Source organism: Hydractinia symbiolongicarpus, chromosome 8, assembly GCF_029227915.1.
Source record: "Hydractinia symbiolongicarpus strain clone_291-10 chromosome 8, HSymV2.1, whole genome shotgun sequence".
Lineage (NCBI taxonomy): Eukaryota > Metazoa > Cnidaria > Hydrozoa > Anthoathecata > Hydractiniidae > Hydractinia > Hydractinia symbiolongicarpus.
The window spans coordinates 13,257,832-13,283,100 of NC_079882.1; the positions used below are offsets into that span (position 1 = coordinate 13,257,832).

General features: G+C 34.5%; 1 protein-coding gene and 1 long non-coding RNA gene across 3 annotated transcripts in view; one reads left to right on the forward strand and one right to left on the reverse strand.

Annotated features, from left to right (window-relative positions):
• Positions 1–485: 485 nt before the first annotated feature.
• On the reverse strand, positions 486–4,062 carry LOC130654396 (uncharacterized). Of its 2 annotated transcripts, none has more exons than XR_008984415.1 (6): positions 3,914–4,062; positions 2,880–3,008; positions 2,116–2,664; positions 1,800–1,975; positions 1,381–1,576; positions 486–1,162 (listed from the first exon to the last, which is right to left on the reverse strand). It is a non-coding gene; the product is annotated as an uncharacterized LOC130654396 (long non-coding RNA). The 2 variants fall into 2 exon arrangements; XR_008984414.1 differs by having other exon boundaries at positions 2,936–3,008; positions 3,914–4,061.
• A 3,776-nt stretch (positions 4,063–7,838) lies between these two features.
• The window catches only part of LOC130654382 (bridge-like lipid transfer protein family member 1), a 112,657-nt gene continuing 95,226 nt past the window's right edge, over positions 7,839–25,269 (forward strand). Inside the window, exons 1-3 of the mRNA XM_057456946.1 lie at positions 7,839–8,191; positions 19,097–19,368; positions 23,031–23,109. Of these exons, the coding sequence (XP_057312929.1) occupies positions 19,131–19,368; positions 23,031–23,109 (317 nt within the window). The 5' untranslated portion in view covers positions 7,839–8,191; positions 19,097–19,130. The remainder of the gene's footprint in view (positions 8,192–19,096; positions 19,369–23,030; positions 23,110–25,269) is intronic.

Genomic DNA, 25,269 nt, shown 5'->3' on the forward strand with positions numbered 1-25,269 from the left:
TAACTCTCTTTGACGAAAAGAACACACACTACTACTACTACTGCTACTACTACTACTATTAGGCCTGAAAAGAATTTTGTCAGAAGAAAAAGGTTCCGAATAGAGGACTATCCTGTGATATTATTCGTTATGCGCATTCCATTTCTCTTGCTTTATCCAAACTAGGCCTGAAAATAACTTTTCAGAGAAAAAGTTCCGAATAGACCATCCTATGATATTATTCGTTATGCGCTGTCAATTTCTCTTGTTTCGTCGAAATTAGGCCTGAAAAGAATTTTGTCAGAAGAAAAGGTTCCAAATTGAGGACTATCCTATGATATTATTTCTTATGCGCATTCCATTTCTGTTGCTTCATCCAAATTAGGCCTGAAAATTTTTTTTCAGAGAAAAAGGTTCCGAATGGAGGACTTGTCTAAGGTATTGTCGCATACACGCACTCTACTTGTCCCGTTTCGATGAATCAAGTAAAAAAGAACACCCAAGAATTACTTTTCATTTCCATTTATTCAATTTACCGACTTTACAGATCAGCACCACTAATTTTTAATTTAAGTTTATTCATATAAGGCTTTGCCTTTCTTCTGTTCCATACATGAATATAAAATTTTATCAAGACTGGCGTCATAGAAAAGTAGGCGGAGAACAGTTGCATACGAGTCACTGACTTTCGGAGATATGTTGTCACTTATCATCGTATCGAAAGCTGCCCTACAACTGGGTGGGATGTAAGTTGACAAGGCTGCAAGCTGTTCCCTGGTATGCCTGATCGGTAACTTTGATAACATGCTGTTACAAAGCTCGTGCAAAAAAACTCTCGCAGTGGCGTAAGCTCTATTCAAATCAGCATTTGACATTGCACCAGGTGTCGATCAAAACGGCTGGGTTTCACATCAGTCGGTGCATCTTTCGTCGGTGTTTCGATTGGTGAAACGAACGTATTTTTGAAGCCCATCCCAATTTTGGTGCCATCACAAGCTAAGATAAGTGAAGGATCGTCACAACCCGGACATCCTTGTCGAAAATCTATTCGCATTCTAGACGACAACGCGAAAAACCATTTGATGAATGTTGAGACATCCAAAATTGTATCTCTCACTGTACCATGACACAAAGCCACTGAATGTCATCTTTTCGTTCATAACGGCAGAAACAAATTCCCAGCCTACAGAAAAGTTGAAGACTTTGTTAGCGGGCTTGAATGTCCGATGGGCCTGATTTCACTCACCTTTCCAAATAGGCATAATTTTAAAAGCAGAGGGGGCTCTGTGGTACACGGACATTGCGGACGTCGGACATCGTCACGGACATCGTCAAATACCGATATAAATACCATAATTTATAAATTTATGATAAATATGAAGTGCACACGGATAATTTTACCTAATTCATATCCAGCACAGGTCGAAGTTGTCATTTGAAATACAGAATCTGTCGCACCGTCCGACTTTCTTCGACAAGTTTTTGACATACACATTCGTGAATATACTTTGCATCTTAATACACAAGTATCAGTATAGAGGTTTGTGTCATGCGAGTAGATTGTCCGTCCCTCTGGATATTCGGGTGACCAGCCAGCCTTGCAAAATAAAATAAATTTCAATGATTTCGATTTATTTATAAGAAAATAGCTCAAAAATAACTAAAGCTGTTACTTTGAATCTGCACCTCAATATGCTCAAACCATTTTGTATAAGTAAAAAACAAAAACGAAAATCAAGAAAGTTAACAAAAAAATTGATTAAGCAAATGCAAATTATTAAGGTGTATAATGAAAGTCACGCAATAGTAAAATTAAGTACCCCACAATCGCATGCACCATCCAATTTCGCACAAAACTCTTGCTTCCAATTACCATCTCTTTGCTTTAAATTTTTTCGGAGATTTTCACTAAGAGGATCATCGTCAACAGTCTGTTGGCTAGGTGAAGTTGCTCCGAAGTTACAAAGGCCAGTGATGGCACAAAAACTGCTTCCCACTAAAAATATACATTGAAAAAAAGCATATAATTATGTGTAAATAAACAAATATAATATTCTCCAATCGAGTAAATAAAAGTAAACTGCAGGCTTCTCACATGCCAAACAATTATAACGAAAGAGTACAATACACGGCCACCTTTTCATTCGGTAGAGTGTCTTCTTCCGTTTCTTCCTCACCACTGCTATCATCTGTGTTTTCATCCAGGTCTTGTGCACTCGCTAATGTAACTTGATCCATGTAGCATTTACGGAACTCTTTATATGAGGACAAAGATATTTGGCTTGAGAATGTAACTTTATGTTACGCTGTGAGCCCTCTCTCATTTTGCAGATAGACGAATGACACTTCACAATGGTTTTCGACGTTCTACTAACGTTGAATAACGTCAAGAAGGAAACATTTTCGTCAGCAACGACGGAAAAACAATCTACACCAGATTTTGAAGCAAGTTGAATAACAGGTTGAGACACCATCAATTTTCCATCATGTACTTTTTTGTGGTTGATGAAAGAAGATGTAACTACACCCGTAGTTAACTCTTTCAAAAGTCTACAATGACAGCAAGCATCCAAATTTTGATTAGAACCAAAACTAGGCTCTAAAGCAGTGGAATGTTTCACAGGAACAGTGATATATAACGTTTTCACCTATGCCCATGACCTCCATATGTACATATGCATTTTGCTGAAAAATATACGTAAGAATTTAAAAGTCTTATACATTTTTCGTGATACATAAAACATCTTCACAGTGTTGCTTTGAATTGAGGAGACTTGTATTGAACAAATTCACCAAGTCGTCAAATCATGTGAAAAACCAGTTTTAACAACTGAAACTTACAATACGTTTATAGGAGATCTTGAAGTAGTCAGCTGATTTACAATACAAAAACTACTCACAAGAAAATCACCAGTTTCACAATGATAGGCATTTAACACAACAATGGATAAAGTACCTGATATAACTCTCCAAGCAATAATTCCGTGTCGAAATAATTCACTGCAATAATATTGATACAAAGATTGTTTCTGAAAATAGTAAAATAGATATAAGTAATTTCTGTAAGTAACTGTTTTGTGTATACATCTTAAACCGGTTCAGACTAAGTGATAGTAATACCACCAGAGAACATATCACTTTCATTAGATTCTGTTGTCTGGGAAATTGAAAAATTTAGTGAATGAATCATACAAAAAGATATTGCTACAACTTCCAATGAATAAAATGATTCTTCAACCATATATTTAGCCAGCCAATTAAAGCAATTTCTTTTCCTATTTGCCGCTATTTTATAGCAAAAGTAGGTTAACTATATACTCTGTTTTCATTAAAAAAAGACATAAAATCTCGCTAAGCTTGTTGTGCCAGCTGATAAACAAACGAAACTTAATTTTTTCAAAATTTTATTGATAAATGAATAAATTTTTATTATCATATCTCATTTTTAAGGTTTCAGTGTGTTTAATGGGTATAAAGCTTAAATAAAGGTTAGCTAGCCTAAAATATGTTTACAGTTTAACAGATCTCGCCCCAGTCCTAGTGTCCTAATTCAAAAAAATGTTTAGATATGCACAGTCTGAGTTTCCGAAATATTGCCCGCTGAAACAGCCGTAGAAAACTCCTTTGAAATCAATGACTTTACTACAAACCCAGTAAACTAATGATATTTTAATGTAAATATGCTTTGTTAGTTCCATATTAGCTAAACCATTTCTTATTTCAGTTTCAGGAAACATCAGCTTCTGCTGAAAGTTCATCTGTGAATAATCAAGGTATATATAGCATATATATGTTTTTGTTATTTTTTGCTGAAGATATCCTCCTCGGGCCTGATGATAAGAGAAACGCATAGACCCGAACAATGCCCGAAAGAAAAGAAAAAACAGACACTAATATATGATTAAAAAAAACTATAAAATTAAAAAAAACTTACTATGTCGTAGAGAAGTTCTTAGAAGAACTGCTTTTGAAAAAGTTTACTTTATAAATAACTTATATAAACTTTATTAACTCCTTTCTCTTCAAGCGCCTTCTTCCTAACCATCGTCCGCATGTTTGTTACAAGGAATTGCATTTCGGGAATGTTCCGGGCGAGTTCGGGAAAGTGCGGGCGGTTTCGGGGGACAACCGCCAATTTTATTTGAAAAGTCGCCCGACTCACCCGTATTATATATACGGGCGTTTGCGGCTTATAGGGCACTCTCTTTGTTGGGACTTGCAAAAAACAGAGCTCGTGTGGTACATCCCTTCTTTAAAATCTAAGAGGCGCCAAAGATGGGCCTAACATGGTCTTTTGCCCAAACTTGTGACGCCCTGCCCAGTCTTAAGACTGGCCGGCCAGTCTTAAGACTGGGCAATTTTATGTCCAAAGATTGGGCAGCGTCCTAAGATTGGGCAGAACACCGTCGTTTTGTGATAATTTCTTTTCGGATTAAACCCAGTTTGACGTCATCTCCCCGATGGCGACCCCCCACTATTAATTTTGTTAATAATTATAAAATGTGTTTTTGTGCTATGACGTTTTGCAATAAGAATAATAGAAGTAGCGCTGGAAAGCATTCCTTTGCCAGTCTTCTCACAGGCAAGAAACAACGAGCTGCGTGTACTCATTAAAAGAGTCGATACGCTTTCAAAGTCGAGTTTTAATCACTAGAATGTTTTGATCAACGCTGGCAAAAAAGGCTTTAGCAATTCTAAATCTCTGTCCACTTGTCTTTGCATTAGGCCATGTGCAAATTCTGGTATAGGTGCTCGCTCTTCTTCTACGTGGCGTCTAAAACTTTTCTATTATATTGTGGTACACTGCATGGATTTACGGATTATATTTTGTCCTACGCGCGTTGTTGTTTCTTCCTTCCTTCTTTTTTTTCTTCCTTCTTTCTCTCTTTCTTTCTTATAATAATCTATTTTAATTTATTTTTCCTGTCGCGATTCATTCTCATATCAAAGAACGCTATAGGCCCTGGGATCGAGGTTGCTTGAATTGTTACTATAATAAGCCAAGGGGTTGTGTTTAAGCTTGCACCCGTCTTTTCTATGTTTAATTTCTCATAGTCGTGATTATTAACGCTGCCGATAGTCTAGCCATAGAATGAAGTTTTTTACTAACCTTCTAAATTCAAAACGCTTTCCGAGTCTAACTCTACTAACCAACAAAAACTCTTAGAGATCGCGGCGCAGCATTTACATTTTTTTGGGGGGAGGGGGTAAGATAGGCTACAAAAGAGTAAAATAAAATGTCGCCCGCCATGGTTTGTTCTGATAACCCTAAATAGCTTCTTTTTTACTTTAAAATATACATTCCGGCGTCGCGACCCGTCTATGTGGGCATTTCTGTAAGTCTCTACACAAGTCGGAAAGAGCCAATCTCGTTCTCAGGGCATCGGGATATCGAAAAAGGCCATGGTTCACTACAAAGCTATTGCTTCCACTTTCATTCTCATCCTCATAACATCTTTCCCAGCTGGAATCTAATTCACTGCCAGGTGTTGTAGACTTTTTACTGGCCGAAACTTCAAAACTAAGAAAGCCCACAACTTTTTCTCGGGAACGCAGTTTTAAAAAGGGAAGTAAAAAACAAGTGCTCATCTTCAGACCCCTCACAAATGTTGAAAAAACAACAACCGCTTTGTCATATATAAAACCGCTTTGTATATATAACAAGAAGCCCAGGGGCTTGAAGATTTCCGCCATTAGCCTAAAAGATTTTAAAATTTGAGGTTGATCTTGAAAACGGAGAATTATGGGGTAAACAAATCATTGAGTATTCTCAATTATTATTATAAAGGGCCTGATACACTTGTACAATATCACTGAAATATAACTTATAATATCAATATAAATTCTTAAAATATGTTTAAAATAGAGTTATAATTTCTTATAATTTCTTATAATATAGCTATAGTACGAATAATTTCAACACTGACATGTGCGTCATAACCTCATAATTTGTTGTATGGCTATAATATTTGAATAAAATCAAACGAGTTTGATTTTAATAATATTGTTGGTGATCTGGATTCTAATGCCTTTTGTTTGTGTGACAACAGATCTATTATCTGCTAGCGTTGTTGTGGCAACGATGTTATGAAATTAAATGAAATTATAACGATATTTTAACAAATTATAAGTATATTGTAGCAAAATTATAACTGTATTATAGAATATATTTAATGATATTATACAAGTGTATCCTGGCCTTAACTAACCTGCAATGTTAAAATACAACTCAATAAAAAAAATTCATGAATAATTAATTAGTTCTACTGAATATAGCTTTAAGCTGGTTTTCCACTAGGCGGATTATTCCGTGTGGAGCGGAGCGGCCATTGTTGTTCTTGTGAAAATTCCGCCAAAGGCGTTCCGCTACGCGCGGAATTAACATCAAAGATGGCGAATTATAAGACGATCTTCATTATGCTACACTGCACGAGCTTTAACTTTTGATAGCATATAAACTTTAAAATAAAGTTGTTCATTGGATAATAAAACAATCTGTTGCACTGTTAGGATTCTTATTGGCTTAAAACTCATTTTAGCCTCGCTCTCAAAAAAAAATCTTTAGCCTGGATAAGTTTCGGGCGTCCAGCCTAGCTGCGCTCTCTATCTCCTCAGGCGATTTTAAAGAATTATGCACTCAACAAAAGAGAGTTTTATGATGCCATACGAATAAGATATCGGTGGGATTTGATAGATAGATAGATAGATAGATGTGCATATTTTACATGGCTAGCCTCACAAATATCGAGGGATATACCCTGTCTATTATTTCCAGGAGGGGCCATGGCTTAGATGGAGAGTCCTGAGCTACGCAGACCCAATTAGGACCCGCGCTCTACTAGACAACTCCCGGCAACATCCAACGGCCCACATAGTGTGCCATCTCCCCAATTTCCCTCACATGGCTTGGGTTAACCCGGGGCTATGGTAACATTCACTCGCCCATGTTGAATCGCCGTCAAGAGGAATCGAACCCCGGTCGCCCGCACAGAGTACGAGAGCTATAACCACTAATCTACGGCGCCAATGCATTAGGCAGTTTCTGATTGAGGTATGTCAAAGCGAATGGGTTAAATACCCTTACGTCAAAAAATGCTCGTTGACCTCGTTGCCAGAGTCCTCTAACGCTAATGTCGAGTCTAGCTTCATCTGTGGAGTTTGCAGAATTGCTTGATTTTTCTCCAGTTCCTACCAATAATTTGTGTCTGTGGAAAACGCTTCACGATTGACCATGCTATGTCATGTGTCAAGGGTGGCTATATTCATCAACGTCACGACGAATTAAGAGATACTTTGGCAAAAATATCTGAAGAGATTTCCAATGATGTAGAAACAGAACCGCATTTACAACATCTGACTGGAGAAAAATCAAGCAATTCTGCAAACTCCACAGATGAAGCTAGACTCGACATTAGCGTTAGAGGACTCTGGCAACGAGGTCAACGAGCATTTTTTGACGTAAGGGTATTTAACCCATTCGCTTTGACATACCTCAATCAGAAACTGCCTAATGCATTCAAATCGAATGAAAACATCAAGAAACGTGCATATGGACAAAGAGTGCTAGAAGTAGAACACGGATCATTTACACCGCTGATTTTCACACCATATGGGGGATCCAGTCGAGACACAGAACATTTTATCTCCACTCTGTCGCATAAAGTAGCGGAAAAAAGAAATCTAGAACAAAGTACCGTTACAAATTGGCTTCGGACGAAATTATCATTATACAAAACGAAGGTTGATAAAAGTAGATGTTGATTGTCTCGAGATATCAAATGCAACGAGCCAACTTGTCAACTGAGAGATTTTCTAAAATTTTTATGTTTCAATATATTGAAACTCGATTATACTACGCACAATCGCCTGTACTATATCAGTCTGAGAAACGGAGAACTTTGTTTTGCTGTTTAAAAAAAAAATTTAAAGATTCCGCCTTCGCTGATGGTGGAAATCAAAAACATGGGCCAACGGCAGAGTCAGTGAAATTATCATTCGGGAGCTGACGTCACAAGACCTCTCGCGAAGGAGTTTATTTACTATCGGGACACAAGATGGCGACTGGCACGAAGCTTCTTCTCCAGCTAATATTTTACAACTTCAACAACGAATATCTTGCAAACAAATCAAAATAAGTACAAAAGAAAATTTTTTTCGTAATTAGTGCAATATTTTGAGTTGATTTTCGAATACTGTTTTTTTTAAGTGGGAGGTAAGCTTTAAAATTATTTAAAATTCATAACGGAAGAGGGTGTTACGACAAGCGTATTGTACCTTGTTTTTATTATTTTTCCTAGCTAAATGGTATTGACTAAAAATCTTGCAGTATTATACATTTTAGCTAGCGTAATTTTAAACATATATAATAATCATAACAAAGGAGGGTGTTACGACAATAATCTGTCTTGTTTTTCACTTGTATTATATCTATTTTAGAGAAAGCAGCTAATTTTTGTTTAACCATGTAACTATTTTTGTGGTTACAAAATTAGTGAATCGCATATTTTAGTTTCATCGCAACAAATTACCATGAACAACTTCAAGTGATCTTACCAGTGGGGGTCCTAAAGTAGCATTATTGATTCACCTTGTTTAGTATAGTTGTAGATTGACATTTAAACAACAAAAAAAAACACCATTGATTATATTATCTTCTATGCTCATATTTTCACGAGATGGGATGAGAAAATGTTTGGTTTTTTAAATTTGTTTTTCTTTAAAACTTTTTTTCTTTATATTAATGGAGCTAAACTGCAAGTTTTGCTCATGTTAATTGTGGTGACAGAAGTACAGTTACTTAGCATATGGTTAGTATACATTAAGTTTACCTTAGTCATTGAGGATGTCATGTAGAGTGGTTTCCACCTATAGACCTGATCTTAAAGGTTGCCATGGATACTAGTCTCACTTTCTTGTATCATCATCTTCCCAATCCTATGCTTTTAGCACCTCTGCCTGTCGCCTCCAGGGCTTTACCTGTTATTCTTGTTCCGAGAAAGGGCATTTTGCATCCAGCTGTCTAAATCGGTTGGTAAGTGGATTTGTAAATCGCTTTTAGAATGCCCCCTCTTCAGTCAAGTATGTCGGCGGTTTAACCAAGGGCTTTGCCGCAACAGGCCTTACCAGTATTCCCATAGGTGTTCTTGCTGTCACCAAAATCACCCAGCCATCAATTGCCCACCCAGGGCCCCTCGACAAGGTTCCCAATAAATTTTTCATGGTTAAGAGTTTAGTTTCCACACCTATTAAAGTCAATGTTTCAGCAAGTCTTTTGTCCAATTATCCTAATAGGGCCTTAGTTGACTTCATTGTGTCAGGTTTTAAACATGGTTTTCGCCTGGGTTATGACAGTAGCTATCTTACTTCTAGCAATAAAAATAACAAATCTTCTGAATCTCTCATGGCAAAAGTTGAGGAGGCTATTCTTAAGGAATTAAACCGAGGATATACTGTTGTTCCTTTTCCATATCCTCCACTACGTAACTTTCATTGTTCCCCTTTAGGTGCTGCTCCAAAAAAGGATGGCACAGTAAGGGTTGTGTTAGATTTATTGTCTCCAAGGGGGAGTTCAGTGAATGATGGAATTTTAAGATCAATATTCAGTTTTGTACTCTTCTTTATGACACTGTCAGCATGGTTATCCCTTTAGGCCGACATTGCTTCTTAGCTAAGCTAGACATGCCTTTAAGCTTAAACATGCCTTTAGACTGTGCCCAGTTAACCCTGAGGACTAAAATCTGTTAGGTTATAAATGGAAAGGCCGGTATTATTTTGAATTTGTTCTTCCCTTCGGAGGTCGTTCTTCGCCATTTATATATACATTTCCAGACAAGTTGGATTGGATCCTTCACTATCTTGCTTTTATAAAAAACTTATTACACTAGTTAGACGATTTCATAACAGGAGAGAGAACAAGGGAGGCATGCTTAAAAACATTAAAAGTGATTAAAGATGTGTTTTCAGCACTTGGTGTTCCGTTGGCCTCGGATAACTTTGTTGGACCATCACAGGTTATTACATACCTTGGCATAGAAATTGATACTAGTAAGTTCATTATACGTTTACCTAACGATAAGTTTCAGGCATTAATTAATACTTTACAACTGTGGCGAGAGAGAAAAAAGTGTACTAAGAAGGAATTATTGTCTCTCTTTGGCTCGTCCTTTGCGTGTAAGGTTGTTATGTGGCTGCATGTTCTTGAGGCAGCTGATTGATCTTTCTACATCTGTGACTAGTTTGTTCCATCACATTAGCATTACTTCTAAATCACGAAAGGACATTAGATGGTGGTTTGAGTTCTTGCCAACCTGGAACGGTGTTGCTATGGTACAGTCAGAAAAAGTTACTTCCTCCAGTTTAAATTTGTTTACAGATGCGTCCAATATAGGTTTGGGTGGTTTCTATGACGGTTCGTGGTTTTCTATTAAGTTTACTGGGAAGGATCACAGTATTATGTTTTTAGAGCTTTTGGCTATTATGGTTGCTGTACATACTTGGGGTGCTGGGTGGAAGGATAAGCAGGTTGTCTTGTTCACAGACAATGAGGCATTGGTGCATATTTGGAGCACAGGTTTATGTAAATGCAAGCATATTATGAGGTTAATTAGAACATTGTTTTCCTTTACTGCTCAAAATAACATTAACTTGCTAATCCATCATGTCATAGGTACGAGAAATGTTTATGCTGATTTGCTTTCCCCTTTGCAGGTGTCAAAATTCCAAGAGTTGCGTCCAGAAGCAGAAAAGCTACCCATACCATTCCCTCCAGCAATGTCAGAATTCTTACTGGCTGATTGAGGTTTTATTTAAATCAGCGCTTTTAGCAAACACCAGGTTAACTTATCGTTCTGGTTTTCGTGCCTATAAAAGATTTTGCTATCAATTGTCAACCCCTTTGTTTCCACTTCAAGAATTAACTTTACAACTCTTTGCTACGTACCTTGCTTCAACGATCAAATACAATACCATAAAAGTTTATCTTGCCGGAGTTCAGTATGAAAGTGTTATTAATGGTCACAACACAATGTCAAATATGTATAGACTAAAATACACTATGCATGATTGTATACAGAGAAGCTTGCCTAACATACCTGCACTTCGCTTGCCAATCACCCCGGCTCATTTATCAGAGATTTTGTTGTTTTTGGAAGATAGCCAATTTCTTAACCACGATAAGGCCATGTGGCGTTGCTTAGTATTAATGGCGTTTTTTGGCCTTTTGCGAGTATCTGCATATGTCTTTCCTACTATTTACAAATGGGATCCTCTAAGACACTTATCCCCACATGATTTTAGTATTTCAAAGGATAATAACATTCTGTATGTTAATATCAAAGCGCGAAAACTGATCCATTTAGAGCTGGTTTTAAGATCCGTTTCACCAGGATTGGTGGATGCCTTTGTCCCATAAATGCATTTGCGCATTATTTATCATTTCGCGGTTTGGCCCCCGGTCCCTGTTTTTTTTGCATAGTGGTGAATTTGTGACCCAAGAATATGTCAGTGCCATGCTCAAAGTATCTCTAAAATGAAGTTCTAACTTAAGCACACACAGTTTTAGAATTAAAGGGGCATCAGCAGTGGCATCCTGTGACATACCTGATTTAGCTATAAAAATAGGAAGGTGGTCTAGCGACTTATCGCAGATATGTCCACTTGAGTGACAATGTGTTACAAAACTGGTGCACTAACATTGGCAATGTTAATAAAATCACTAAGCTATGGGATGTGAGAACTCTGTAGTGTACTCGGTGTATTTCGGAATTAATGATTGTATTGTGTATTATCAGCTGTGAGTGTTATGTGTTGTCAGCTGTGAGTGTTAGTGAGATGAAAGATGGCTGTGCCAGTCGATTACATTGTGAATTATTGTGTTATTACATTGTATCACGTCATATTTATAGCAAACAACATATATTTCTTGTGGTTTCTGTTTACAATATGGGGAAATTTGGGTATGTTGGGCCTCCTTTGTCAGCCGTTTAGGTTAGTAATGTGTTGATACAAGTCATTGTAGAAACTTACCTGATGCTTAGGGCATGTGTACATGTGTTCACCATATTTGCTGACGCTCATTGAGGTGCGCCTGAGGCTCAGGGCATCTCAATCAGCAGCACCTATATAGAAAAAAAAACCTGACGCTCAGGGCATGTTGACTCACCTGACGCTCAGGGCATCTCTCATATACCTGACACTTAGGGTATGTGCAAAAACAACAGTAATTAGCATGTGCCTGATCCTCAGGACATTTCGATACGCCTGACGCTCAGGGCATCTCTAGTGTAGTTATCATGTGAATAGGAAACATGCGCTTGACGCTCAGGGCATGTCGGAGCCCCTGACGCTCAGGGTACCTCTCATACACATGACGCTCAGGGTATGAATAAAAACACCAGTATTCTCTCATACACCTGACACTCAGGGTATGGAAGAAAACACCATAATTAGCATGTGTCTGACGCTCAGGACATGTCAATGCATCTGACGATGCTCAGTGCATCTCATCAGTCTCATGCAGCTGACGCTCAGGGCATGAAGACACCTATAATGCATATCCTGACACTCAGGATGTGCATTAGGCGACTCCAATTTAATTAGTTGTTCTATGGGCCCGACCGACCCTAATTTCACGTAAACAAAAAATAATAATATCAAGCAGAAAAGTTTTAACGAAAAAAAAGTAAATTTTCTCATCCTATCTCGTGAAAATATAATGAGCATAGAAGATAATCAGTTACGTTATTTTTTGTTGGTTGAATGTCAATCTACATTTATACTGAGCAAGCTAAATCAATAACGTTACTTTAGGACCACCATTGGTAAGGCCACTGGAAGTTGATTTTTTGTTCATGGTCATTTGTTGCGATAACTCTAATATGCGCTAATTATGTAATCACAAAAATAGTTAAGTGGTTATTAAGTTAAGTCGCTAAAAAAGTTATAATACAAGTGAAAAACAAGACAGATTATTGTCGTAACACCCTCCTTCGTTATGATTAATATATATATGTTTAAAATTACGCTAGCTAAACTGTAATGCAGCAAGACTTTTAGTCAATACCATTTAGGAAAAATAATTAAAACAAGATAGAATAAGCTTGTCGTAACACCCTTCTCCGTTGTTTTTTTATTTTAGTTTTTGTTGTTCTGACCATACATTCTGGATAAAATTATTTTTATTCTTCCGACCGACCGTAAGTTACTATTGACTTCGCCCCTAGAACAACTAATTAAATTGGAGTTGGCTTATATATTTGTGCATATCCTGACGCTCAGGATATGCATTATATATTTGTGCATATGACGAAGCACGAAGGAGGCACTTTCATTCCTACCCATTCCCCAAAAAATTTCCATAGTCTTCGCATACTGAATAAAAATACATTCTTTCTATCAATTTGTGTTATTATTCTGGAACCCAAAGCAATTATTTTTTTTTGTTCCCATGAAAATTAGGCTCGGATGGACCTGTAGAACAACTAATTAAAGTTGGAGTCGCCTTAAAGACCAAAACCACTTATGCATTAAGGTGTATGAAAAAAAATTTGATTTTTAGAAATTTTTTTTTTAAATGATTAGTTAGAACAAAAGTCTCCTCTTTATGGTACAAATTTTTTTTTTTAAATCTATATAAGTTACATTTTTTTCCAAAAAATTATATTTTTTTTTTTTTGAAATAATAAAAATTAAATATTTGCTCCCACATAATCATCTTGGGTATCAATTTTTTGCTACATATCTGTTGTTGGCAAACCTTCTTGACCATAAACAGGTTGTAGACAGAAATTGCAAAAGTGTAAAAAAACCTGTGATTGCACAATATAAACAAGAAATTATCAAAGCTTTTTTGTTGGAAGTTTTACCCAACCAATATGGCTGCACCTGGAGCATGGAGAGAATGTCAACGTGCAATTGACAAATTCGTAAGGCTGAGCAACAGAACAAAAATGAGTTACTGTCATAACTGTTTAAATTAATAACTTTTTTGTAAATAATTTTTGATGTTGATATATTTTAATAAAAATCTTTTGGGTATGTTCCTAGGTTGTTATTTTGCATGGTCATAACCTTTTGACCACCTATCCCAGAGCCTTTTTTATTAACAGCTCGTTTATTCATTCTTCTTGAAACTTTAACTAAATACAAAAGGGTAATAAGTTTATATATACCAACACAAAAATAAATATGCAATGTTAAGCATTAAAAAGTGCTAACAAACCACGAAAATAAAGTCTGCATGTGGCAACTGATCACCAAGACAACTGTACTTTATATTATGCTGGCACTGTGCTTGCCATAAAAAAAACCCCTGCAAATGATTTGACATAACGAAAGTAGCAAAAGTATTTAAAGAAATGAATGTACAAGAAGTAAAACGTTGAACTTTAATTTTTTTAAGAAAAACTTTTAATTTTAATAAAAATAAATGGCGAATTAAAATTAATTTTCTTTAGGTGTAATGACATATTTTTTAAAAAAGATGTACACGCAAGTACTTTAGTTAATGCGCACTCACCTTTCCTTTTAAAAATTTACCCTTGATTATTATACTCGCATTGTAGTCTTACTCTCATTTTTTTTACTCACATTTATCAATACTCATACTCTTAAAAACGTGAAGCTTTACTCGTGATTGGCACTGTACAACCACAATAAACCACTACAGCAGCACAATTCCTTCTTTGGCTAGATTTTCGGCAGTGTTGATCACCACATGAGTAAACACACAAAGTTGTATTGGACTGGGCGTGGTCTAGCACCTAGACTTAAAATTCACACAACCTTTTCCAAGAGGCCCATGGTGGTTTTTTATGAGGATGAAACGCGTATGTGACACTAAAAACAAATAAGGTGATATCAAAAAGAAAGAAAGAAGAAACAACAACAAGTATGCATTTCATCCTCAATATCAAAAGAACACTACATTTCCTGTGATGTCGGTTGAACTTCAAGCAGATACCCAGAGGGTCAAGCGGACTGTACAGCAAGCAGAAAATAGCACGCAGAGAAAAATAGTAGCTCCAAATTCCTGGATCGTACCAAATTTAACGCTTTTTCCTTTATAAGAATATGAGGCTGGGATTTAAAGTAAGACAATAGATATATTGTTTAGAACAATAGAGAATAATAACCAAATAAAAAATAAAATAATGACCTGCCTGGTTAGAATTTTTATTTTCTAAAAAAAGGGTGTAAAAGAGAAGCCCTAGGCACAGTGCATTGTAAACAGAGACGCCCACCTATATTAGATTTTGCTCAGGGTCTATGCTCAAACGCAAAGACCAGGTGGGCTGAGATTAAGAATTGCCACAGGCTTGTTATTAGAGTTGATCAAAACATCTGGTAAAAACTGGCCATTTTATATTAAAACTCATTTTGGAAAAGTATTGACTCTCTTAATGAGTCCACGCTGCTCGTTTTTTCTTACCTGTTTGGCCGGCTAAAAAAAAGAATGCTTTCTGGCGCTACTTCTATTATTCTTATTACAAAAAGGTATGGTACAGGAAGACATTTAAAATTATTCACAAAATTAAACTTAGTTGTAATAATTTGCTCTTCTTTTTTTACTGCAAGGTTCGTTAAATGTGTTTGCTGCAACATGTCTAAGGGACCTTATTTGCCATCCGTCAGATGATATGAAACTGGACTTAATCAAAATGGCACCTTTCGACGAGGAAGCATGTTGTAAACACAACAAAATGTGGCTTTATATATGCTTTATTATTTCAAATTTATTTTAAATGTGAAATTACTAATTCTCAACATAGTATAACAGCTAAGACAAACTTTATTTAAAGTGGGAGATAAGCTTTAAGGACTGAAAGGTTGCTTAATTTGTTGTTTTCTTTAAACCTTTTTTATTCCTTGGATGTTAAAGGTTAAACGATGTGGATAAAGAACATTTGTTTTTATTTTGAATAATTTAATATATATTTCTTGATCTTGCTGACTGCTAATGTTTTTATTTTTTTCATAATTTACATTGTAATAAGGATTGTAAAGATCACAATAATATTAATATTGTTAGGATTGCAATTTTATGTTCACGATAAATTTTGTTATCATGACAGCATCATGGATTGTGCACTTTTTGCATGATATGCCGTCCACGACATTAAATGTCCTGATTCCAGTACTGTATCGTAATATATTATATATTGTGGCTAAGAGGCCTTGGACGAGCCAACTCTATAATATAAGTCCAACATCATTTTATACCTTAGGTTCCCTTTAACTCTTTTAAAACCTAAATCTATGGTTCATTTCTTTTTCACATGGGAAAAAAGATTTTCACACTCTCTACAACACAGTCCTGAAGAACATTTTTTTTGTCTTGGGCATTATTATAATCTATTTTAAATCTTTACAATCACATTGAATGTATTGAAATGATTTGCTTCTGGTAATAGAGTAGTGTAGCAGGTATCAGTTTTGGGTGTTATTGAACATGCATGTCATAACCTATAGTACCCAGGACTTCAGTTATAAATTGGTGTTAAAAATTAAAAAAAAGCTACAATTAAATCTTAAAAATATAATTCTTTTTTTTTTTACTTTTTTATATGTGCTACTTTCAAACAACAGAAAAGAAATAGTGATAAAATCTGCAAATTTCCTACAAAATTAGAATAAAGAGTTCTGAGCTATGTTTGTTTTTTGATTTCTCTATGCTGTTTATACAAAAAATGCTTGTGTCAGTATTTTTACTGAATTGTTGAATTACTGGGAATTGCTGATATTCCAAATATTGTTTTTTTTGCCATAAGTCAAGTTCACTACTACAATCTCTGAAATCATTTGCTCTTACCAAAAAACAAGCTTGTTCGTAAAGCAGTGAAACAAAAAAATGTTTCAGTGTCTGAACTAGCCACTCTCTCAATCTTAAACTTCCTTCTCTTTGATTGCCTAAATAATAATTAATTGAATTTAATTTATACAAGTTGATACTGAATCAGACAATGTTGTTTTCTTTTTATTTGTAGATATTTAAAGAAAAGCTTCTTTTAAGTTGTTAAAAAAGTTTCATGTTATCATGTTATTTTGTTTTATTTTATGTTCTGGTTACATGAATTTTTTAGATATCCCTTTATTTTTATCAACTTATCTGCTCATCTAAACATTGCAGTACTGTGAAAAGGTTTGTTAACATCGTGTTCGTGTAACGAGTGTGGTGCACACAAACCACGATAAAATCGTGGTTTTTATATATAACAAACATTCAAACATTCTATTGTGGCAACAACGCTAATATTATTATGTCCACTAATATTATTATGTCCACGTGCGTGCATTTTAAAAGTTTAAAAACAAAAGCAGCGTTGGAAGTGTTTTTTTAGATCGCATTTTAAAAGTTTATAAACGAAAAGTGGTTTTAGAAATGTGTTTTAAGATCGCATTTTAAAAGTTTAAAAATGAAAAGCGGCGATAGAAATGTTTGTTTAGATCGCATTTTAAAAGTTTAAAACCGAAAAGCGGAGATAGAAATGTTTTTTAAGATCGCATTTTAAAAGTTTATAAACGAAAAGCAGCGATAGAAATGTTTTTTTAAGATCGCATTTTAAAATGTATAAACGAAAGTGGCGATAGAAATGTTTTTTAGATCGCATTTAAAAGTTTATAAACAAAAAATGGTGATAGAAATGTTTTTTTACATCGCGTTTTGATTAACGAAAAAACAAAATCTAATATTAGCTAGCTTTATGACAACGAATTAAAACATTAAGTGTTAATTAACGAACCACGATGTTAACAAACCTTTTCTCAGTATTGTAACTCATTCATTAAATAAATTTTTGAATGAATTAAATGTTTATAACAGAATGTTGCACTGAGTTTGTTCTTGCTCCATGTTATATTAAATAGAAAGATGCTTTTAATTTGTTAAAAAAAACTGTTGCATAAAGGGGTATTGCACAAAGATAAAGATCTAATTTCTATAACCACTGCATTTCGAGTAGGAAAATGAAATACAAAGCAATTTGCATTTCCCACGGTTTTCCTCTTTTCCTCCAACTTTCTGACTAGAGATGTTGTTCATTGATTTAACGAAATAAACACAAACGCCCTCCTCAAAGGTACATAACTTTATTAACTCAATTGAGGCATATAAAACTTTTAATTTTATAATACTTTTAAATCCTATGTATTTCTACAGAATACTGTAACAGGTTTTCTTAGGTCATCCCTTTACCCACACAACATCCTCTCTCTACATACGATACTTTGAATCCTCCACTGGAGAGTAGGGACACCTAATTGAAAAACTGGTCATTCTTTTAGCTAGTGGCTAGCTCTTATAGCCAGTTAGATATATCTATCGAAACTTACCTTGTGTAAAAATCTTTCCTTATACTTTTTAAAGTCTTTACAGTCAAAAGCAATGTCTTAAAATTAAAAGTCGTTATGAGCGAGAGAGCTTCTCTGCTTCTCTTCTATCATCCTAAGGAACCTCTGGGAAATGAGGTTGCGTGCTTTGAAACCATCTTTTTTTTTTGCGCCCCCTCACCCGATGTTTGCCCTAAAGGGTTAGAAATTTTGTAGACAGTTATAAGTATAAAAACGAGGCAAAATGCAACTATAAAATATCAGTATTAATTGTGATAATTACAGAAAAGAAATGTTTTTTGTCTATAATAATCTTTCAGAAATTATTGACCCCATGTGGTTTCCTACAGGGTGCAGGGCCGAATACTCGCGAACAGCAGATACGGTAAAATAGTGACCTCAAGTTTTCGCCGGACATGTAAGAAACATAACACGGAGAAGTATTATGTTGAACGGTTATCCTAAATTCTGTTTTTAATTTTAAATTACAGTTTAGGTTATATTTAGGATGAAAATACACCTTTTTATCAGTACTGCAAAACTTATTACTTTTTAATATTTAACTGGTTGTTATCCCATGGGTATTATTTCATGCATCCCTATTTGCCCTCCATTGAGTCAAAATTAAAGCTGCGTACAACTAATTTTAAACACAAAAAACCTGGCTAATAGAGATGACTTCTGTATAATAATAAATAAAAACTTATAAATAGCTACTCATAATTTTATTATCTTAAGTATGTCCAAGCTGGTATAGATGTTGCCTCTTACCATACAATTTTTTGTTTTTCAGAATAATTGATATATACCATGCTGAAGTTTTTGTAATGGCCAATGTAACAATAGATCTCCTGACACCCTCTCCAAGAAATGATACAAGTGGCAACATTTTGAATCAATCTTTTGATTTTGAAAAGAATCCTGGATTGGTATTAGTATTAATAGCATGTTGTTTTACTGCTACCTGGCTGCTGTTTATGACTTTTTATAACTCACACATACTGGCTTTTATTGTTACAAAGATATTGAGCAAGTTTTATTTGAGATGTGGTTCCATCTATATTGGTAAGAAGCCTAAGTTACTTTTTTAATTTATCCATTTACAGAGAGAGTGTTATTGGTTCATTGTTTCTTTTTTATGTGTGAAACAAGAGATTGTCCAGAGGCAGTTATTGAAGATTGTCTTATTGCAGTTATAATAAAAAAAGTGAAAGAACATACTGAAAGTTTTAAAGCTCAATTCCCCCCAAAAAGTTAATTTTATATGTATCATGTTTTGCAATTTGTTATACAGTTGTTTTAAGTATATACACAATATTCTTATGCTATTAAAATTTTTCGATTATGCCTCCGATTTGAAACCAATGGGGTGTTTTATTACCTTGTAATGTTTAAGTGCTATGCTATAGTATTTTATTGCTATGCAGTAGATATTTTTCCAGCATCGTAGAAAATATTTATTAAACTAATGATGCACCATATTTTTATTAGTAATTTTTTTTATTTGTAGGTTATTTATGATAACTTTATAACGAAAAATGGCAATGTTTAAGCTTCGTAAAAAGCTTTTTGATCATTTCTTAGGAAAATATAGCAATACTTGAGATTTGTAAACTTATTAACTTTAACTAAACTTTCACGAAAGTTTTTTGAAGGATTTATAACAAAATACATGTAAAAACTTTGTAAGTAAGCATTTTTATTAAATTTTAAGAAAAGAGCTTTGTAGGAAAGTTTTTAAACTTTATCAATGCATAGATACTTTAAAGGTAAGTTGATTTGCCAAAATAAAGTTCTTTTGCCCATCCCAGGCCTCTTAATTTTTTGCTGACGAATCCATAACTTGGGATCTGCATGTTGGTTTGCAATCAAATTTTGTGAGTAAACATATAGGGCATGCCACCGTTTTGTAATAAATTATAGTGATATTGAAGATTCACAAGACATCCCAAATTGCATGACATGTCATTTATGAAAAAGTTTAAAAAGTTGTCTAGAAATTGGTAATTATTTAAAAAAAATAAGAATAAAAAGATACTTAGACAACTTTGCATCAATCACACAATTAGAGTTTTTTCTTTTCTCAGCCATTAAAATAAAATAGAGAAATTTGGCATTGCACTGTAAAATTTTTTAAATTGTATCAATTTTATAAAAAAAGTTATTTTCGGATTATTTACAAATACATGTGATAAATAATGAATACCAAAAAGAGGCTTATTCAAATATTTAAAAGAACACCGATGTGCAATTTTTTCTTCTTCACAAGTTTAGTATGTGTAGCAAAGTTTGATCTACCAAGATTGTCTAGTTTTTTGTGCATGTTAAAGTTGTTAATGTTGTGCATGGTTAAGCATGATAAATGCTTTGGGTTGACAAAATAAAACAAATGAATTTTGAGCCATATGACGATTTAAATAGAAAAAGTAAAAAAGAAAGTCAAATAAATAAATTAAGGATGTTTGTCGTTCTTCCATACCTAAAATAAAAAAACGCAAGAGATTTTATTATACATACATTGTATCCTTATAAAAATATCAAGTTCCATCTACATTTAAGTAAATTAAAAAGCTCTGGGGATGAGATTCATACTTTTTTCTCTATCAAAAAAATAAATATACAAACGGCCAACGGTGAAGACTTGTATTATCTATTCTTAATGGTAGATAAAGAATATTTTTTTTTACAAAGCAAGGAATTGATTGCTGGTCAGTCTGACTGCTCATAACATGATCCTGACGGTCAATCAACAAAAACCCTTGACCATCCATTATTTAAAGCGCTGCACTTTGGCGACCTTTTATTTTGCATTGGGAAACTTGTGTTTCATGTCAGCAATCTATGTCTTGTTGTGTGGTGACACATGCCCATGCACAAATGTGACATGGTTTGCGATTATCAACCGTTTGCTTTTTAACTTTATTTGATATTATAACTGAGTCAATAACACATTATAACACTGACTGTAAAAACTATACTAGCGTTAAAGTTCATCTTGCTTACTTTAAACTGGTTGGCTCATCATTTAGAAACGTTTTAACGCGTTAATAACGGCATTTAGGTTTCACAAAATTTCGAACGTAAAAAACGTTCGAACATTGCTCAGACAGATGTTCCAAAACTGTGACTTTTAACCGTTATAACGCGTTAAAACGCTTCTTTATAGCGACCGTCAATCATTGAAGCGTTGTACAGGCGTTATAACGCCATACACTTAAAAGCTTATTCTAACCGTTACAACGCGATATAGGAACTGTCTCCACCATCATTTCACAGTATACGATCTATGGTGATCTTTTCGCTCTCTACGATCCCGTTTTCATGATTTTTAAACGATCTACGGCGATCTTTTCGCTTTCTACGATGTTGTTTTGACTGTATTTAAATGATCTGCAGCGATCTTTTTGATTTCTACGATCCCGTTTTCATGATTCTTAAACGATCTACAGCGTTTTTTTTTTATTTCTATGATCCCGTTTTCATCATTTTTAAATGATCCAAGGCGATCTTTTTGTTTTCTACGATCCTGTTTTCATGATTTTTAAACGATCTACTGTGATCTTTTTGATTTCTACGATAAATGGAACCATTACACGTTGTTGTAAATAAACTTCTTATAACGACGTAATATAATCGCACGCTGGCTAACACTGACGACAATGTTGTAAGTTAGAAATAAAATAACTTTCTGATCTACAGTTTACTTTTTAAACTCGTTGAACGGGAAATCATGTTATTGTTTCATGATCGATTTTTTTTTAACGGGATTCGAAAGTGGGGCAGCGTTATAACGCTGCTAAAAATAAAACATAATGGGTAGTGTTATTAACGCGTTATAACACTGGTTGTTTTAACGCCTCTTAACGCTTCAAAAATGAAGATCAAAGTTTTAAATTAACGCTAAAGTGGAAGCGTTATTACGGCGTTATAACAGCATTTTAACAGCGTTATAATAATTAAACGGTCGAAAATTGCAAACCATGTTACAAATAACAGTTGAATTAAAAGGGAAAATGAGAGCAAAACTTTTGTTACTTCATTTTACATGCTATAAAGAAAAATCTCTTTGGTGAAAAGTTGCTAACAGGTTGAATCAATATTATTTAACCCATTGGCATTCACTTTGGTGATTGCTGAGTGTCGGAATTAATTAGAAAGGCTGATTGGATAAATAATGGTTTTTGCTTAAAGCAAATCCTTTTGAAGAGAACTTCTTACTAGACTACAACAGCATGTTAAAATGTTTATAGGTGAGAAATGTTAGATTCTAAACTTGTGGCAAATTTACAAGCATTTAACTTCACAGTACCAGGCCTGGAAATTTGGCGGAAGTAATCGTTTAGTTTCTGTGACGTTTCCTCAAATCAGTAAAGATGGTAATGATAGATCGTTTCCCTTGGAAAATATTTCAAATTATAATAATTTTATATTATATTATTTTACTACTATGGAGTGGGTCTTGTCACTAACTAGGGCGATTTTGAAATGGTTCTCCACTTATTTATCGGTTTAAAGCTAATCATTACCATTGTTAACGTATCGTTTCCGCAAGGTCTACTTTGCGGAAGCGAAAGTACATTTTGATCGTTTCCTTCAGCTTCAAATCACGGTAACAATGAATCGTTTCCCTAGACTCCACAAATTTCCAGGCCTGAAGATTGACGAGTGTTAAAACTAAATTGCTTTTATATTTAATCTACATGATTTTTTTTAATACAAATTTATAGGATCATTTTCTGTTTCATTGCTTTCTGGAAAGATTATGTTCAAAGATGTTCGATATATCACCAAAGATTACAGCGTTCAGTATGTTAAATGTTTGATACGTTTTTATATGTTCTTTTTCATATTGAATATGTCAAGAAACTTTTCAAATGTTCAAATAAGATCCTTAGTCAAATTTGTATTGTTTGTAATTCACTGTTTGCAAATTTAAAAATTCCCCTAAATCATGTAACCTGAGTTGCTGTTACCAACACTTAACATTATGAAAGCTAAAAACTGGAGTCTTTTTAACTCCATCCCTCTCAGGAGATTCTATTTACTTGCACTTGAAGGGACTAATTGATTTGCAAGTTTAAGAATATTCCACACAATTCTTCCTATATATATGTAATGTATATAAACATGTTTTATGGTAGAGGTTGGATGTTGTAAACCCAAAATCAGTATTACAGTAAATAATTAGTACTCCTGCAAATGTGTAAAGAGTGCGCCTTGGTGATTTAATTTCTATTTCTAAAAATGGATGCTTTACAACTGGAATCTCTTATATTTATCAAAATATTTATAAATAAACTTTGTTTTGCCTGTTCCATCCACACTTTGTTTAAGGCTTGTTTTTTCGGAATTGCACATGCGCAGTATATCAAAACAGAGGTGGTTCTTTTTTGCCGCAGAAAAAAAAATTTCTGTACCACAGAAAAAATATTTTCAACCAATCAAATCGATTTAAATTTGACAAAAATGGTGGCTGAAATTGCTAGATGTAGAGTAAACAAACAACAAAATGGCAAACAATACTAGTAGTGATGAAACTTCAAGGGAAGATAAAATGATTATAAGAAACAAGTTATTTGTGGAGCATGTGGAGCGACAACAGAGAATTTGTAGCATTGGACAACCAAGAACACCGTGGATACGTGTGCAATATCCTGTTCATGCTGCTGTGATAATCCCTTCAGCACCAGTAGCTAGTACCACAGTTGCATCTCCCCTTCCATCACCTGTATCTTATTTTCAACATCGCTTTTCTGGCATTGTAAGTCCTAGCATTGTTTGTGGCATTGCAAGTCCTTCAGTTCCAAGTGCCTAAGAGAATGCTGATGACTCAGAATAGCAGTAAGATCTTGCTGATAATTCTGCTTGTGAAGAACATGAAAAACTCTATGTGCATGAAAGTTTAGTAAACCTAATGCCAAAGTACTTGTGCATATGGAAGTGTACTTAATAGAATACAAAGACAAAGAAGAAATAAAGTCCTGGAAGGAAATTTTAAAAATATTGGGAGACATTGATGGTAAGCTAGCTTAGCTACTACCCCTTTTGCTTAGTTTATACAACACTAAAAAATATTTTTTAGTTGTAGCTGTCTAGCTACATACACATGTACTTTAAAATTTCCACGAATTAATACTTCTTAATTTTTTCGGGGATTTTATTTTTGCAAATAGTAACTATATATCTTAGGAAATTTATTTTATTTAAGTGGAATATCTGACAAAGAAATGTGAGAAGTTGTGAGAGAACTATTGGAAGTGTCTTCAACCAAGTGAAAAGATGACACATTCAGGGACAGGCAACAAAAAGCTGCCCACTTGCAATTTTTTTGCTGAGCTGGATTTCCTTTACTGTTTCAAAAATGCATCTAATCCCGTACCTATCGAAATTCAAACTGTTGATGATGATTTGCAGGAGAACGTTGAGCCCTTTAGAAGAAAATCTGCCAAAAGAAAAGCAGATTTACAAATGATTATTGATGCGTTAATAAAAGCCCTAAGTGATGATAACAATAACGAAGTTGCTCCTTCAAAATTTGAAAATGATTCTGAAACTTCGTTTTTGCTTAGTTAGTATATATATATTTAAAAAGTTATCACATATCTTTTGTTGTATTTACTATATGTAGTATTTAGTTGGCAACGGGATATATCCTATTGCCAACTTAATGAACCAGCCTGAGAATTAAAGTATGTGCAGAATTGATCTCGTATCTGTGCTGCTGACCTACTAAAATTATTAGAACCTTTTTAGCATTAGGTAATAAGACATTTCAATCTGTTGTTTCACTTCACCATTCTCCAGGTGTTATACCATTAGTCGTAGCATTACATACAGCTAACAGAAATATGCTGTGATGCTTTTTATAATTAAAAAAAGTAGAGCCAGATGACGCAGGTGCTTGCATCATAACGTGCTTACCATCAATTGCATCTATGCAGTTTGAAAAGTTCCATGACTCTTCAA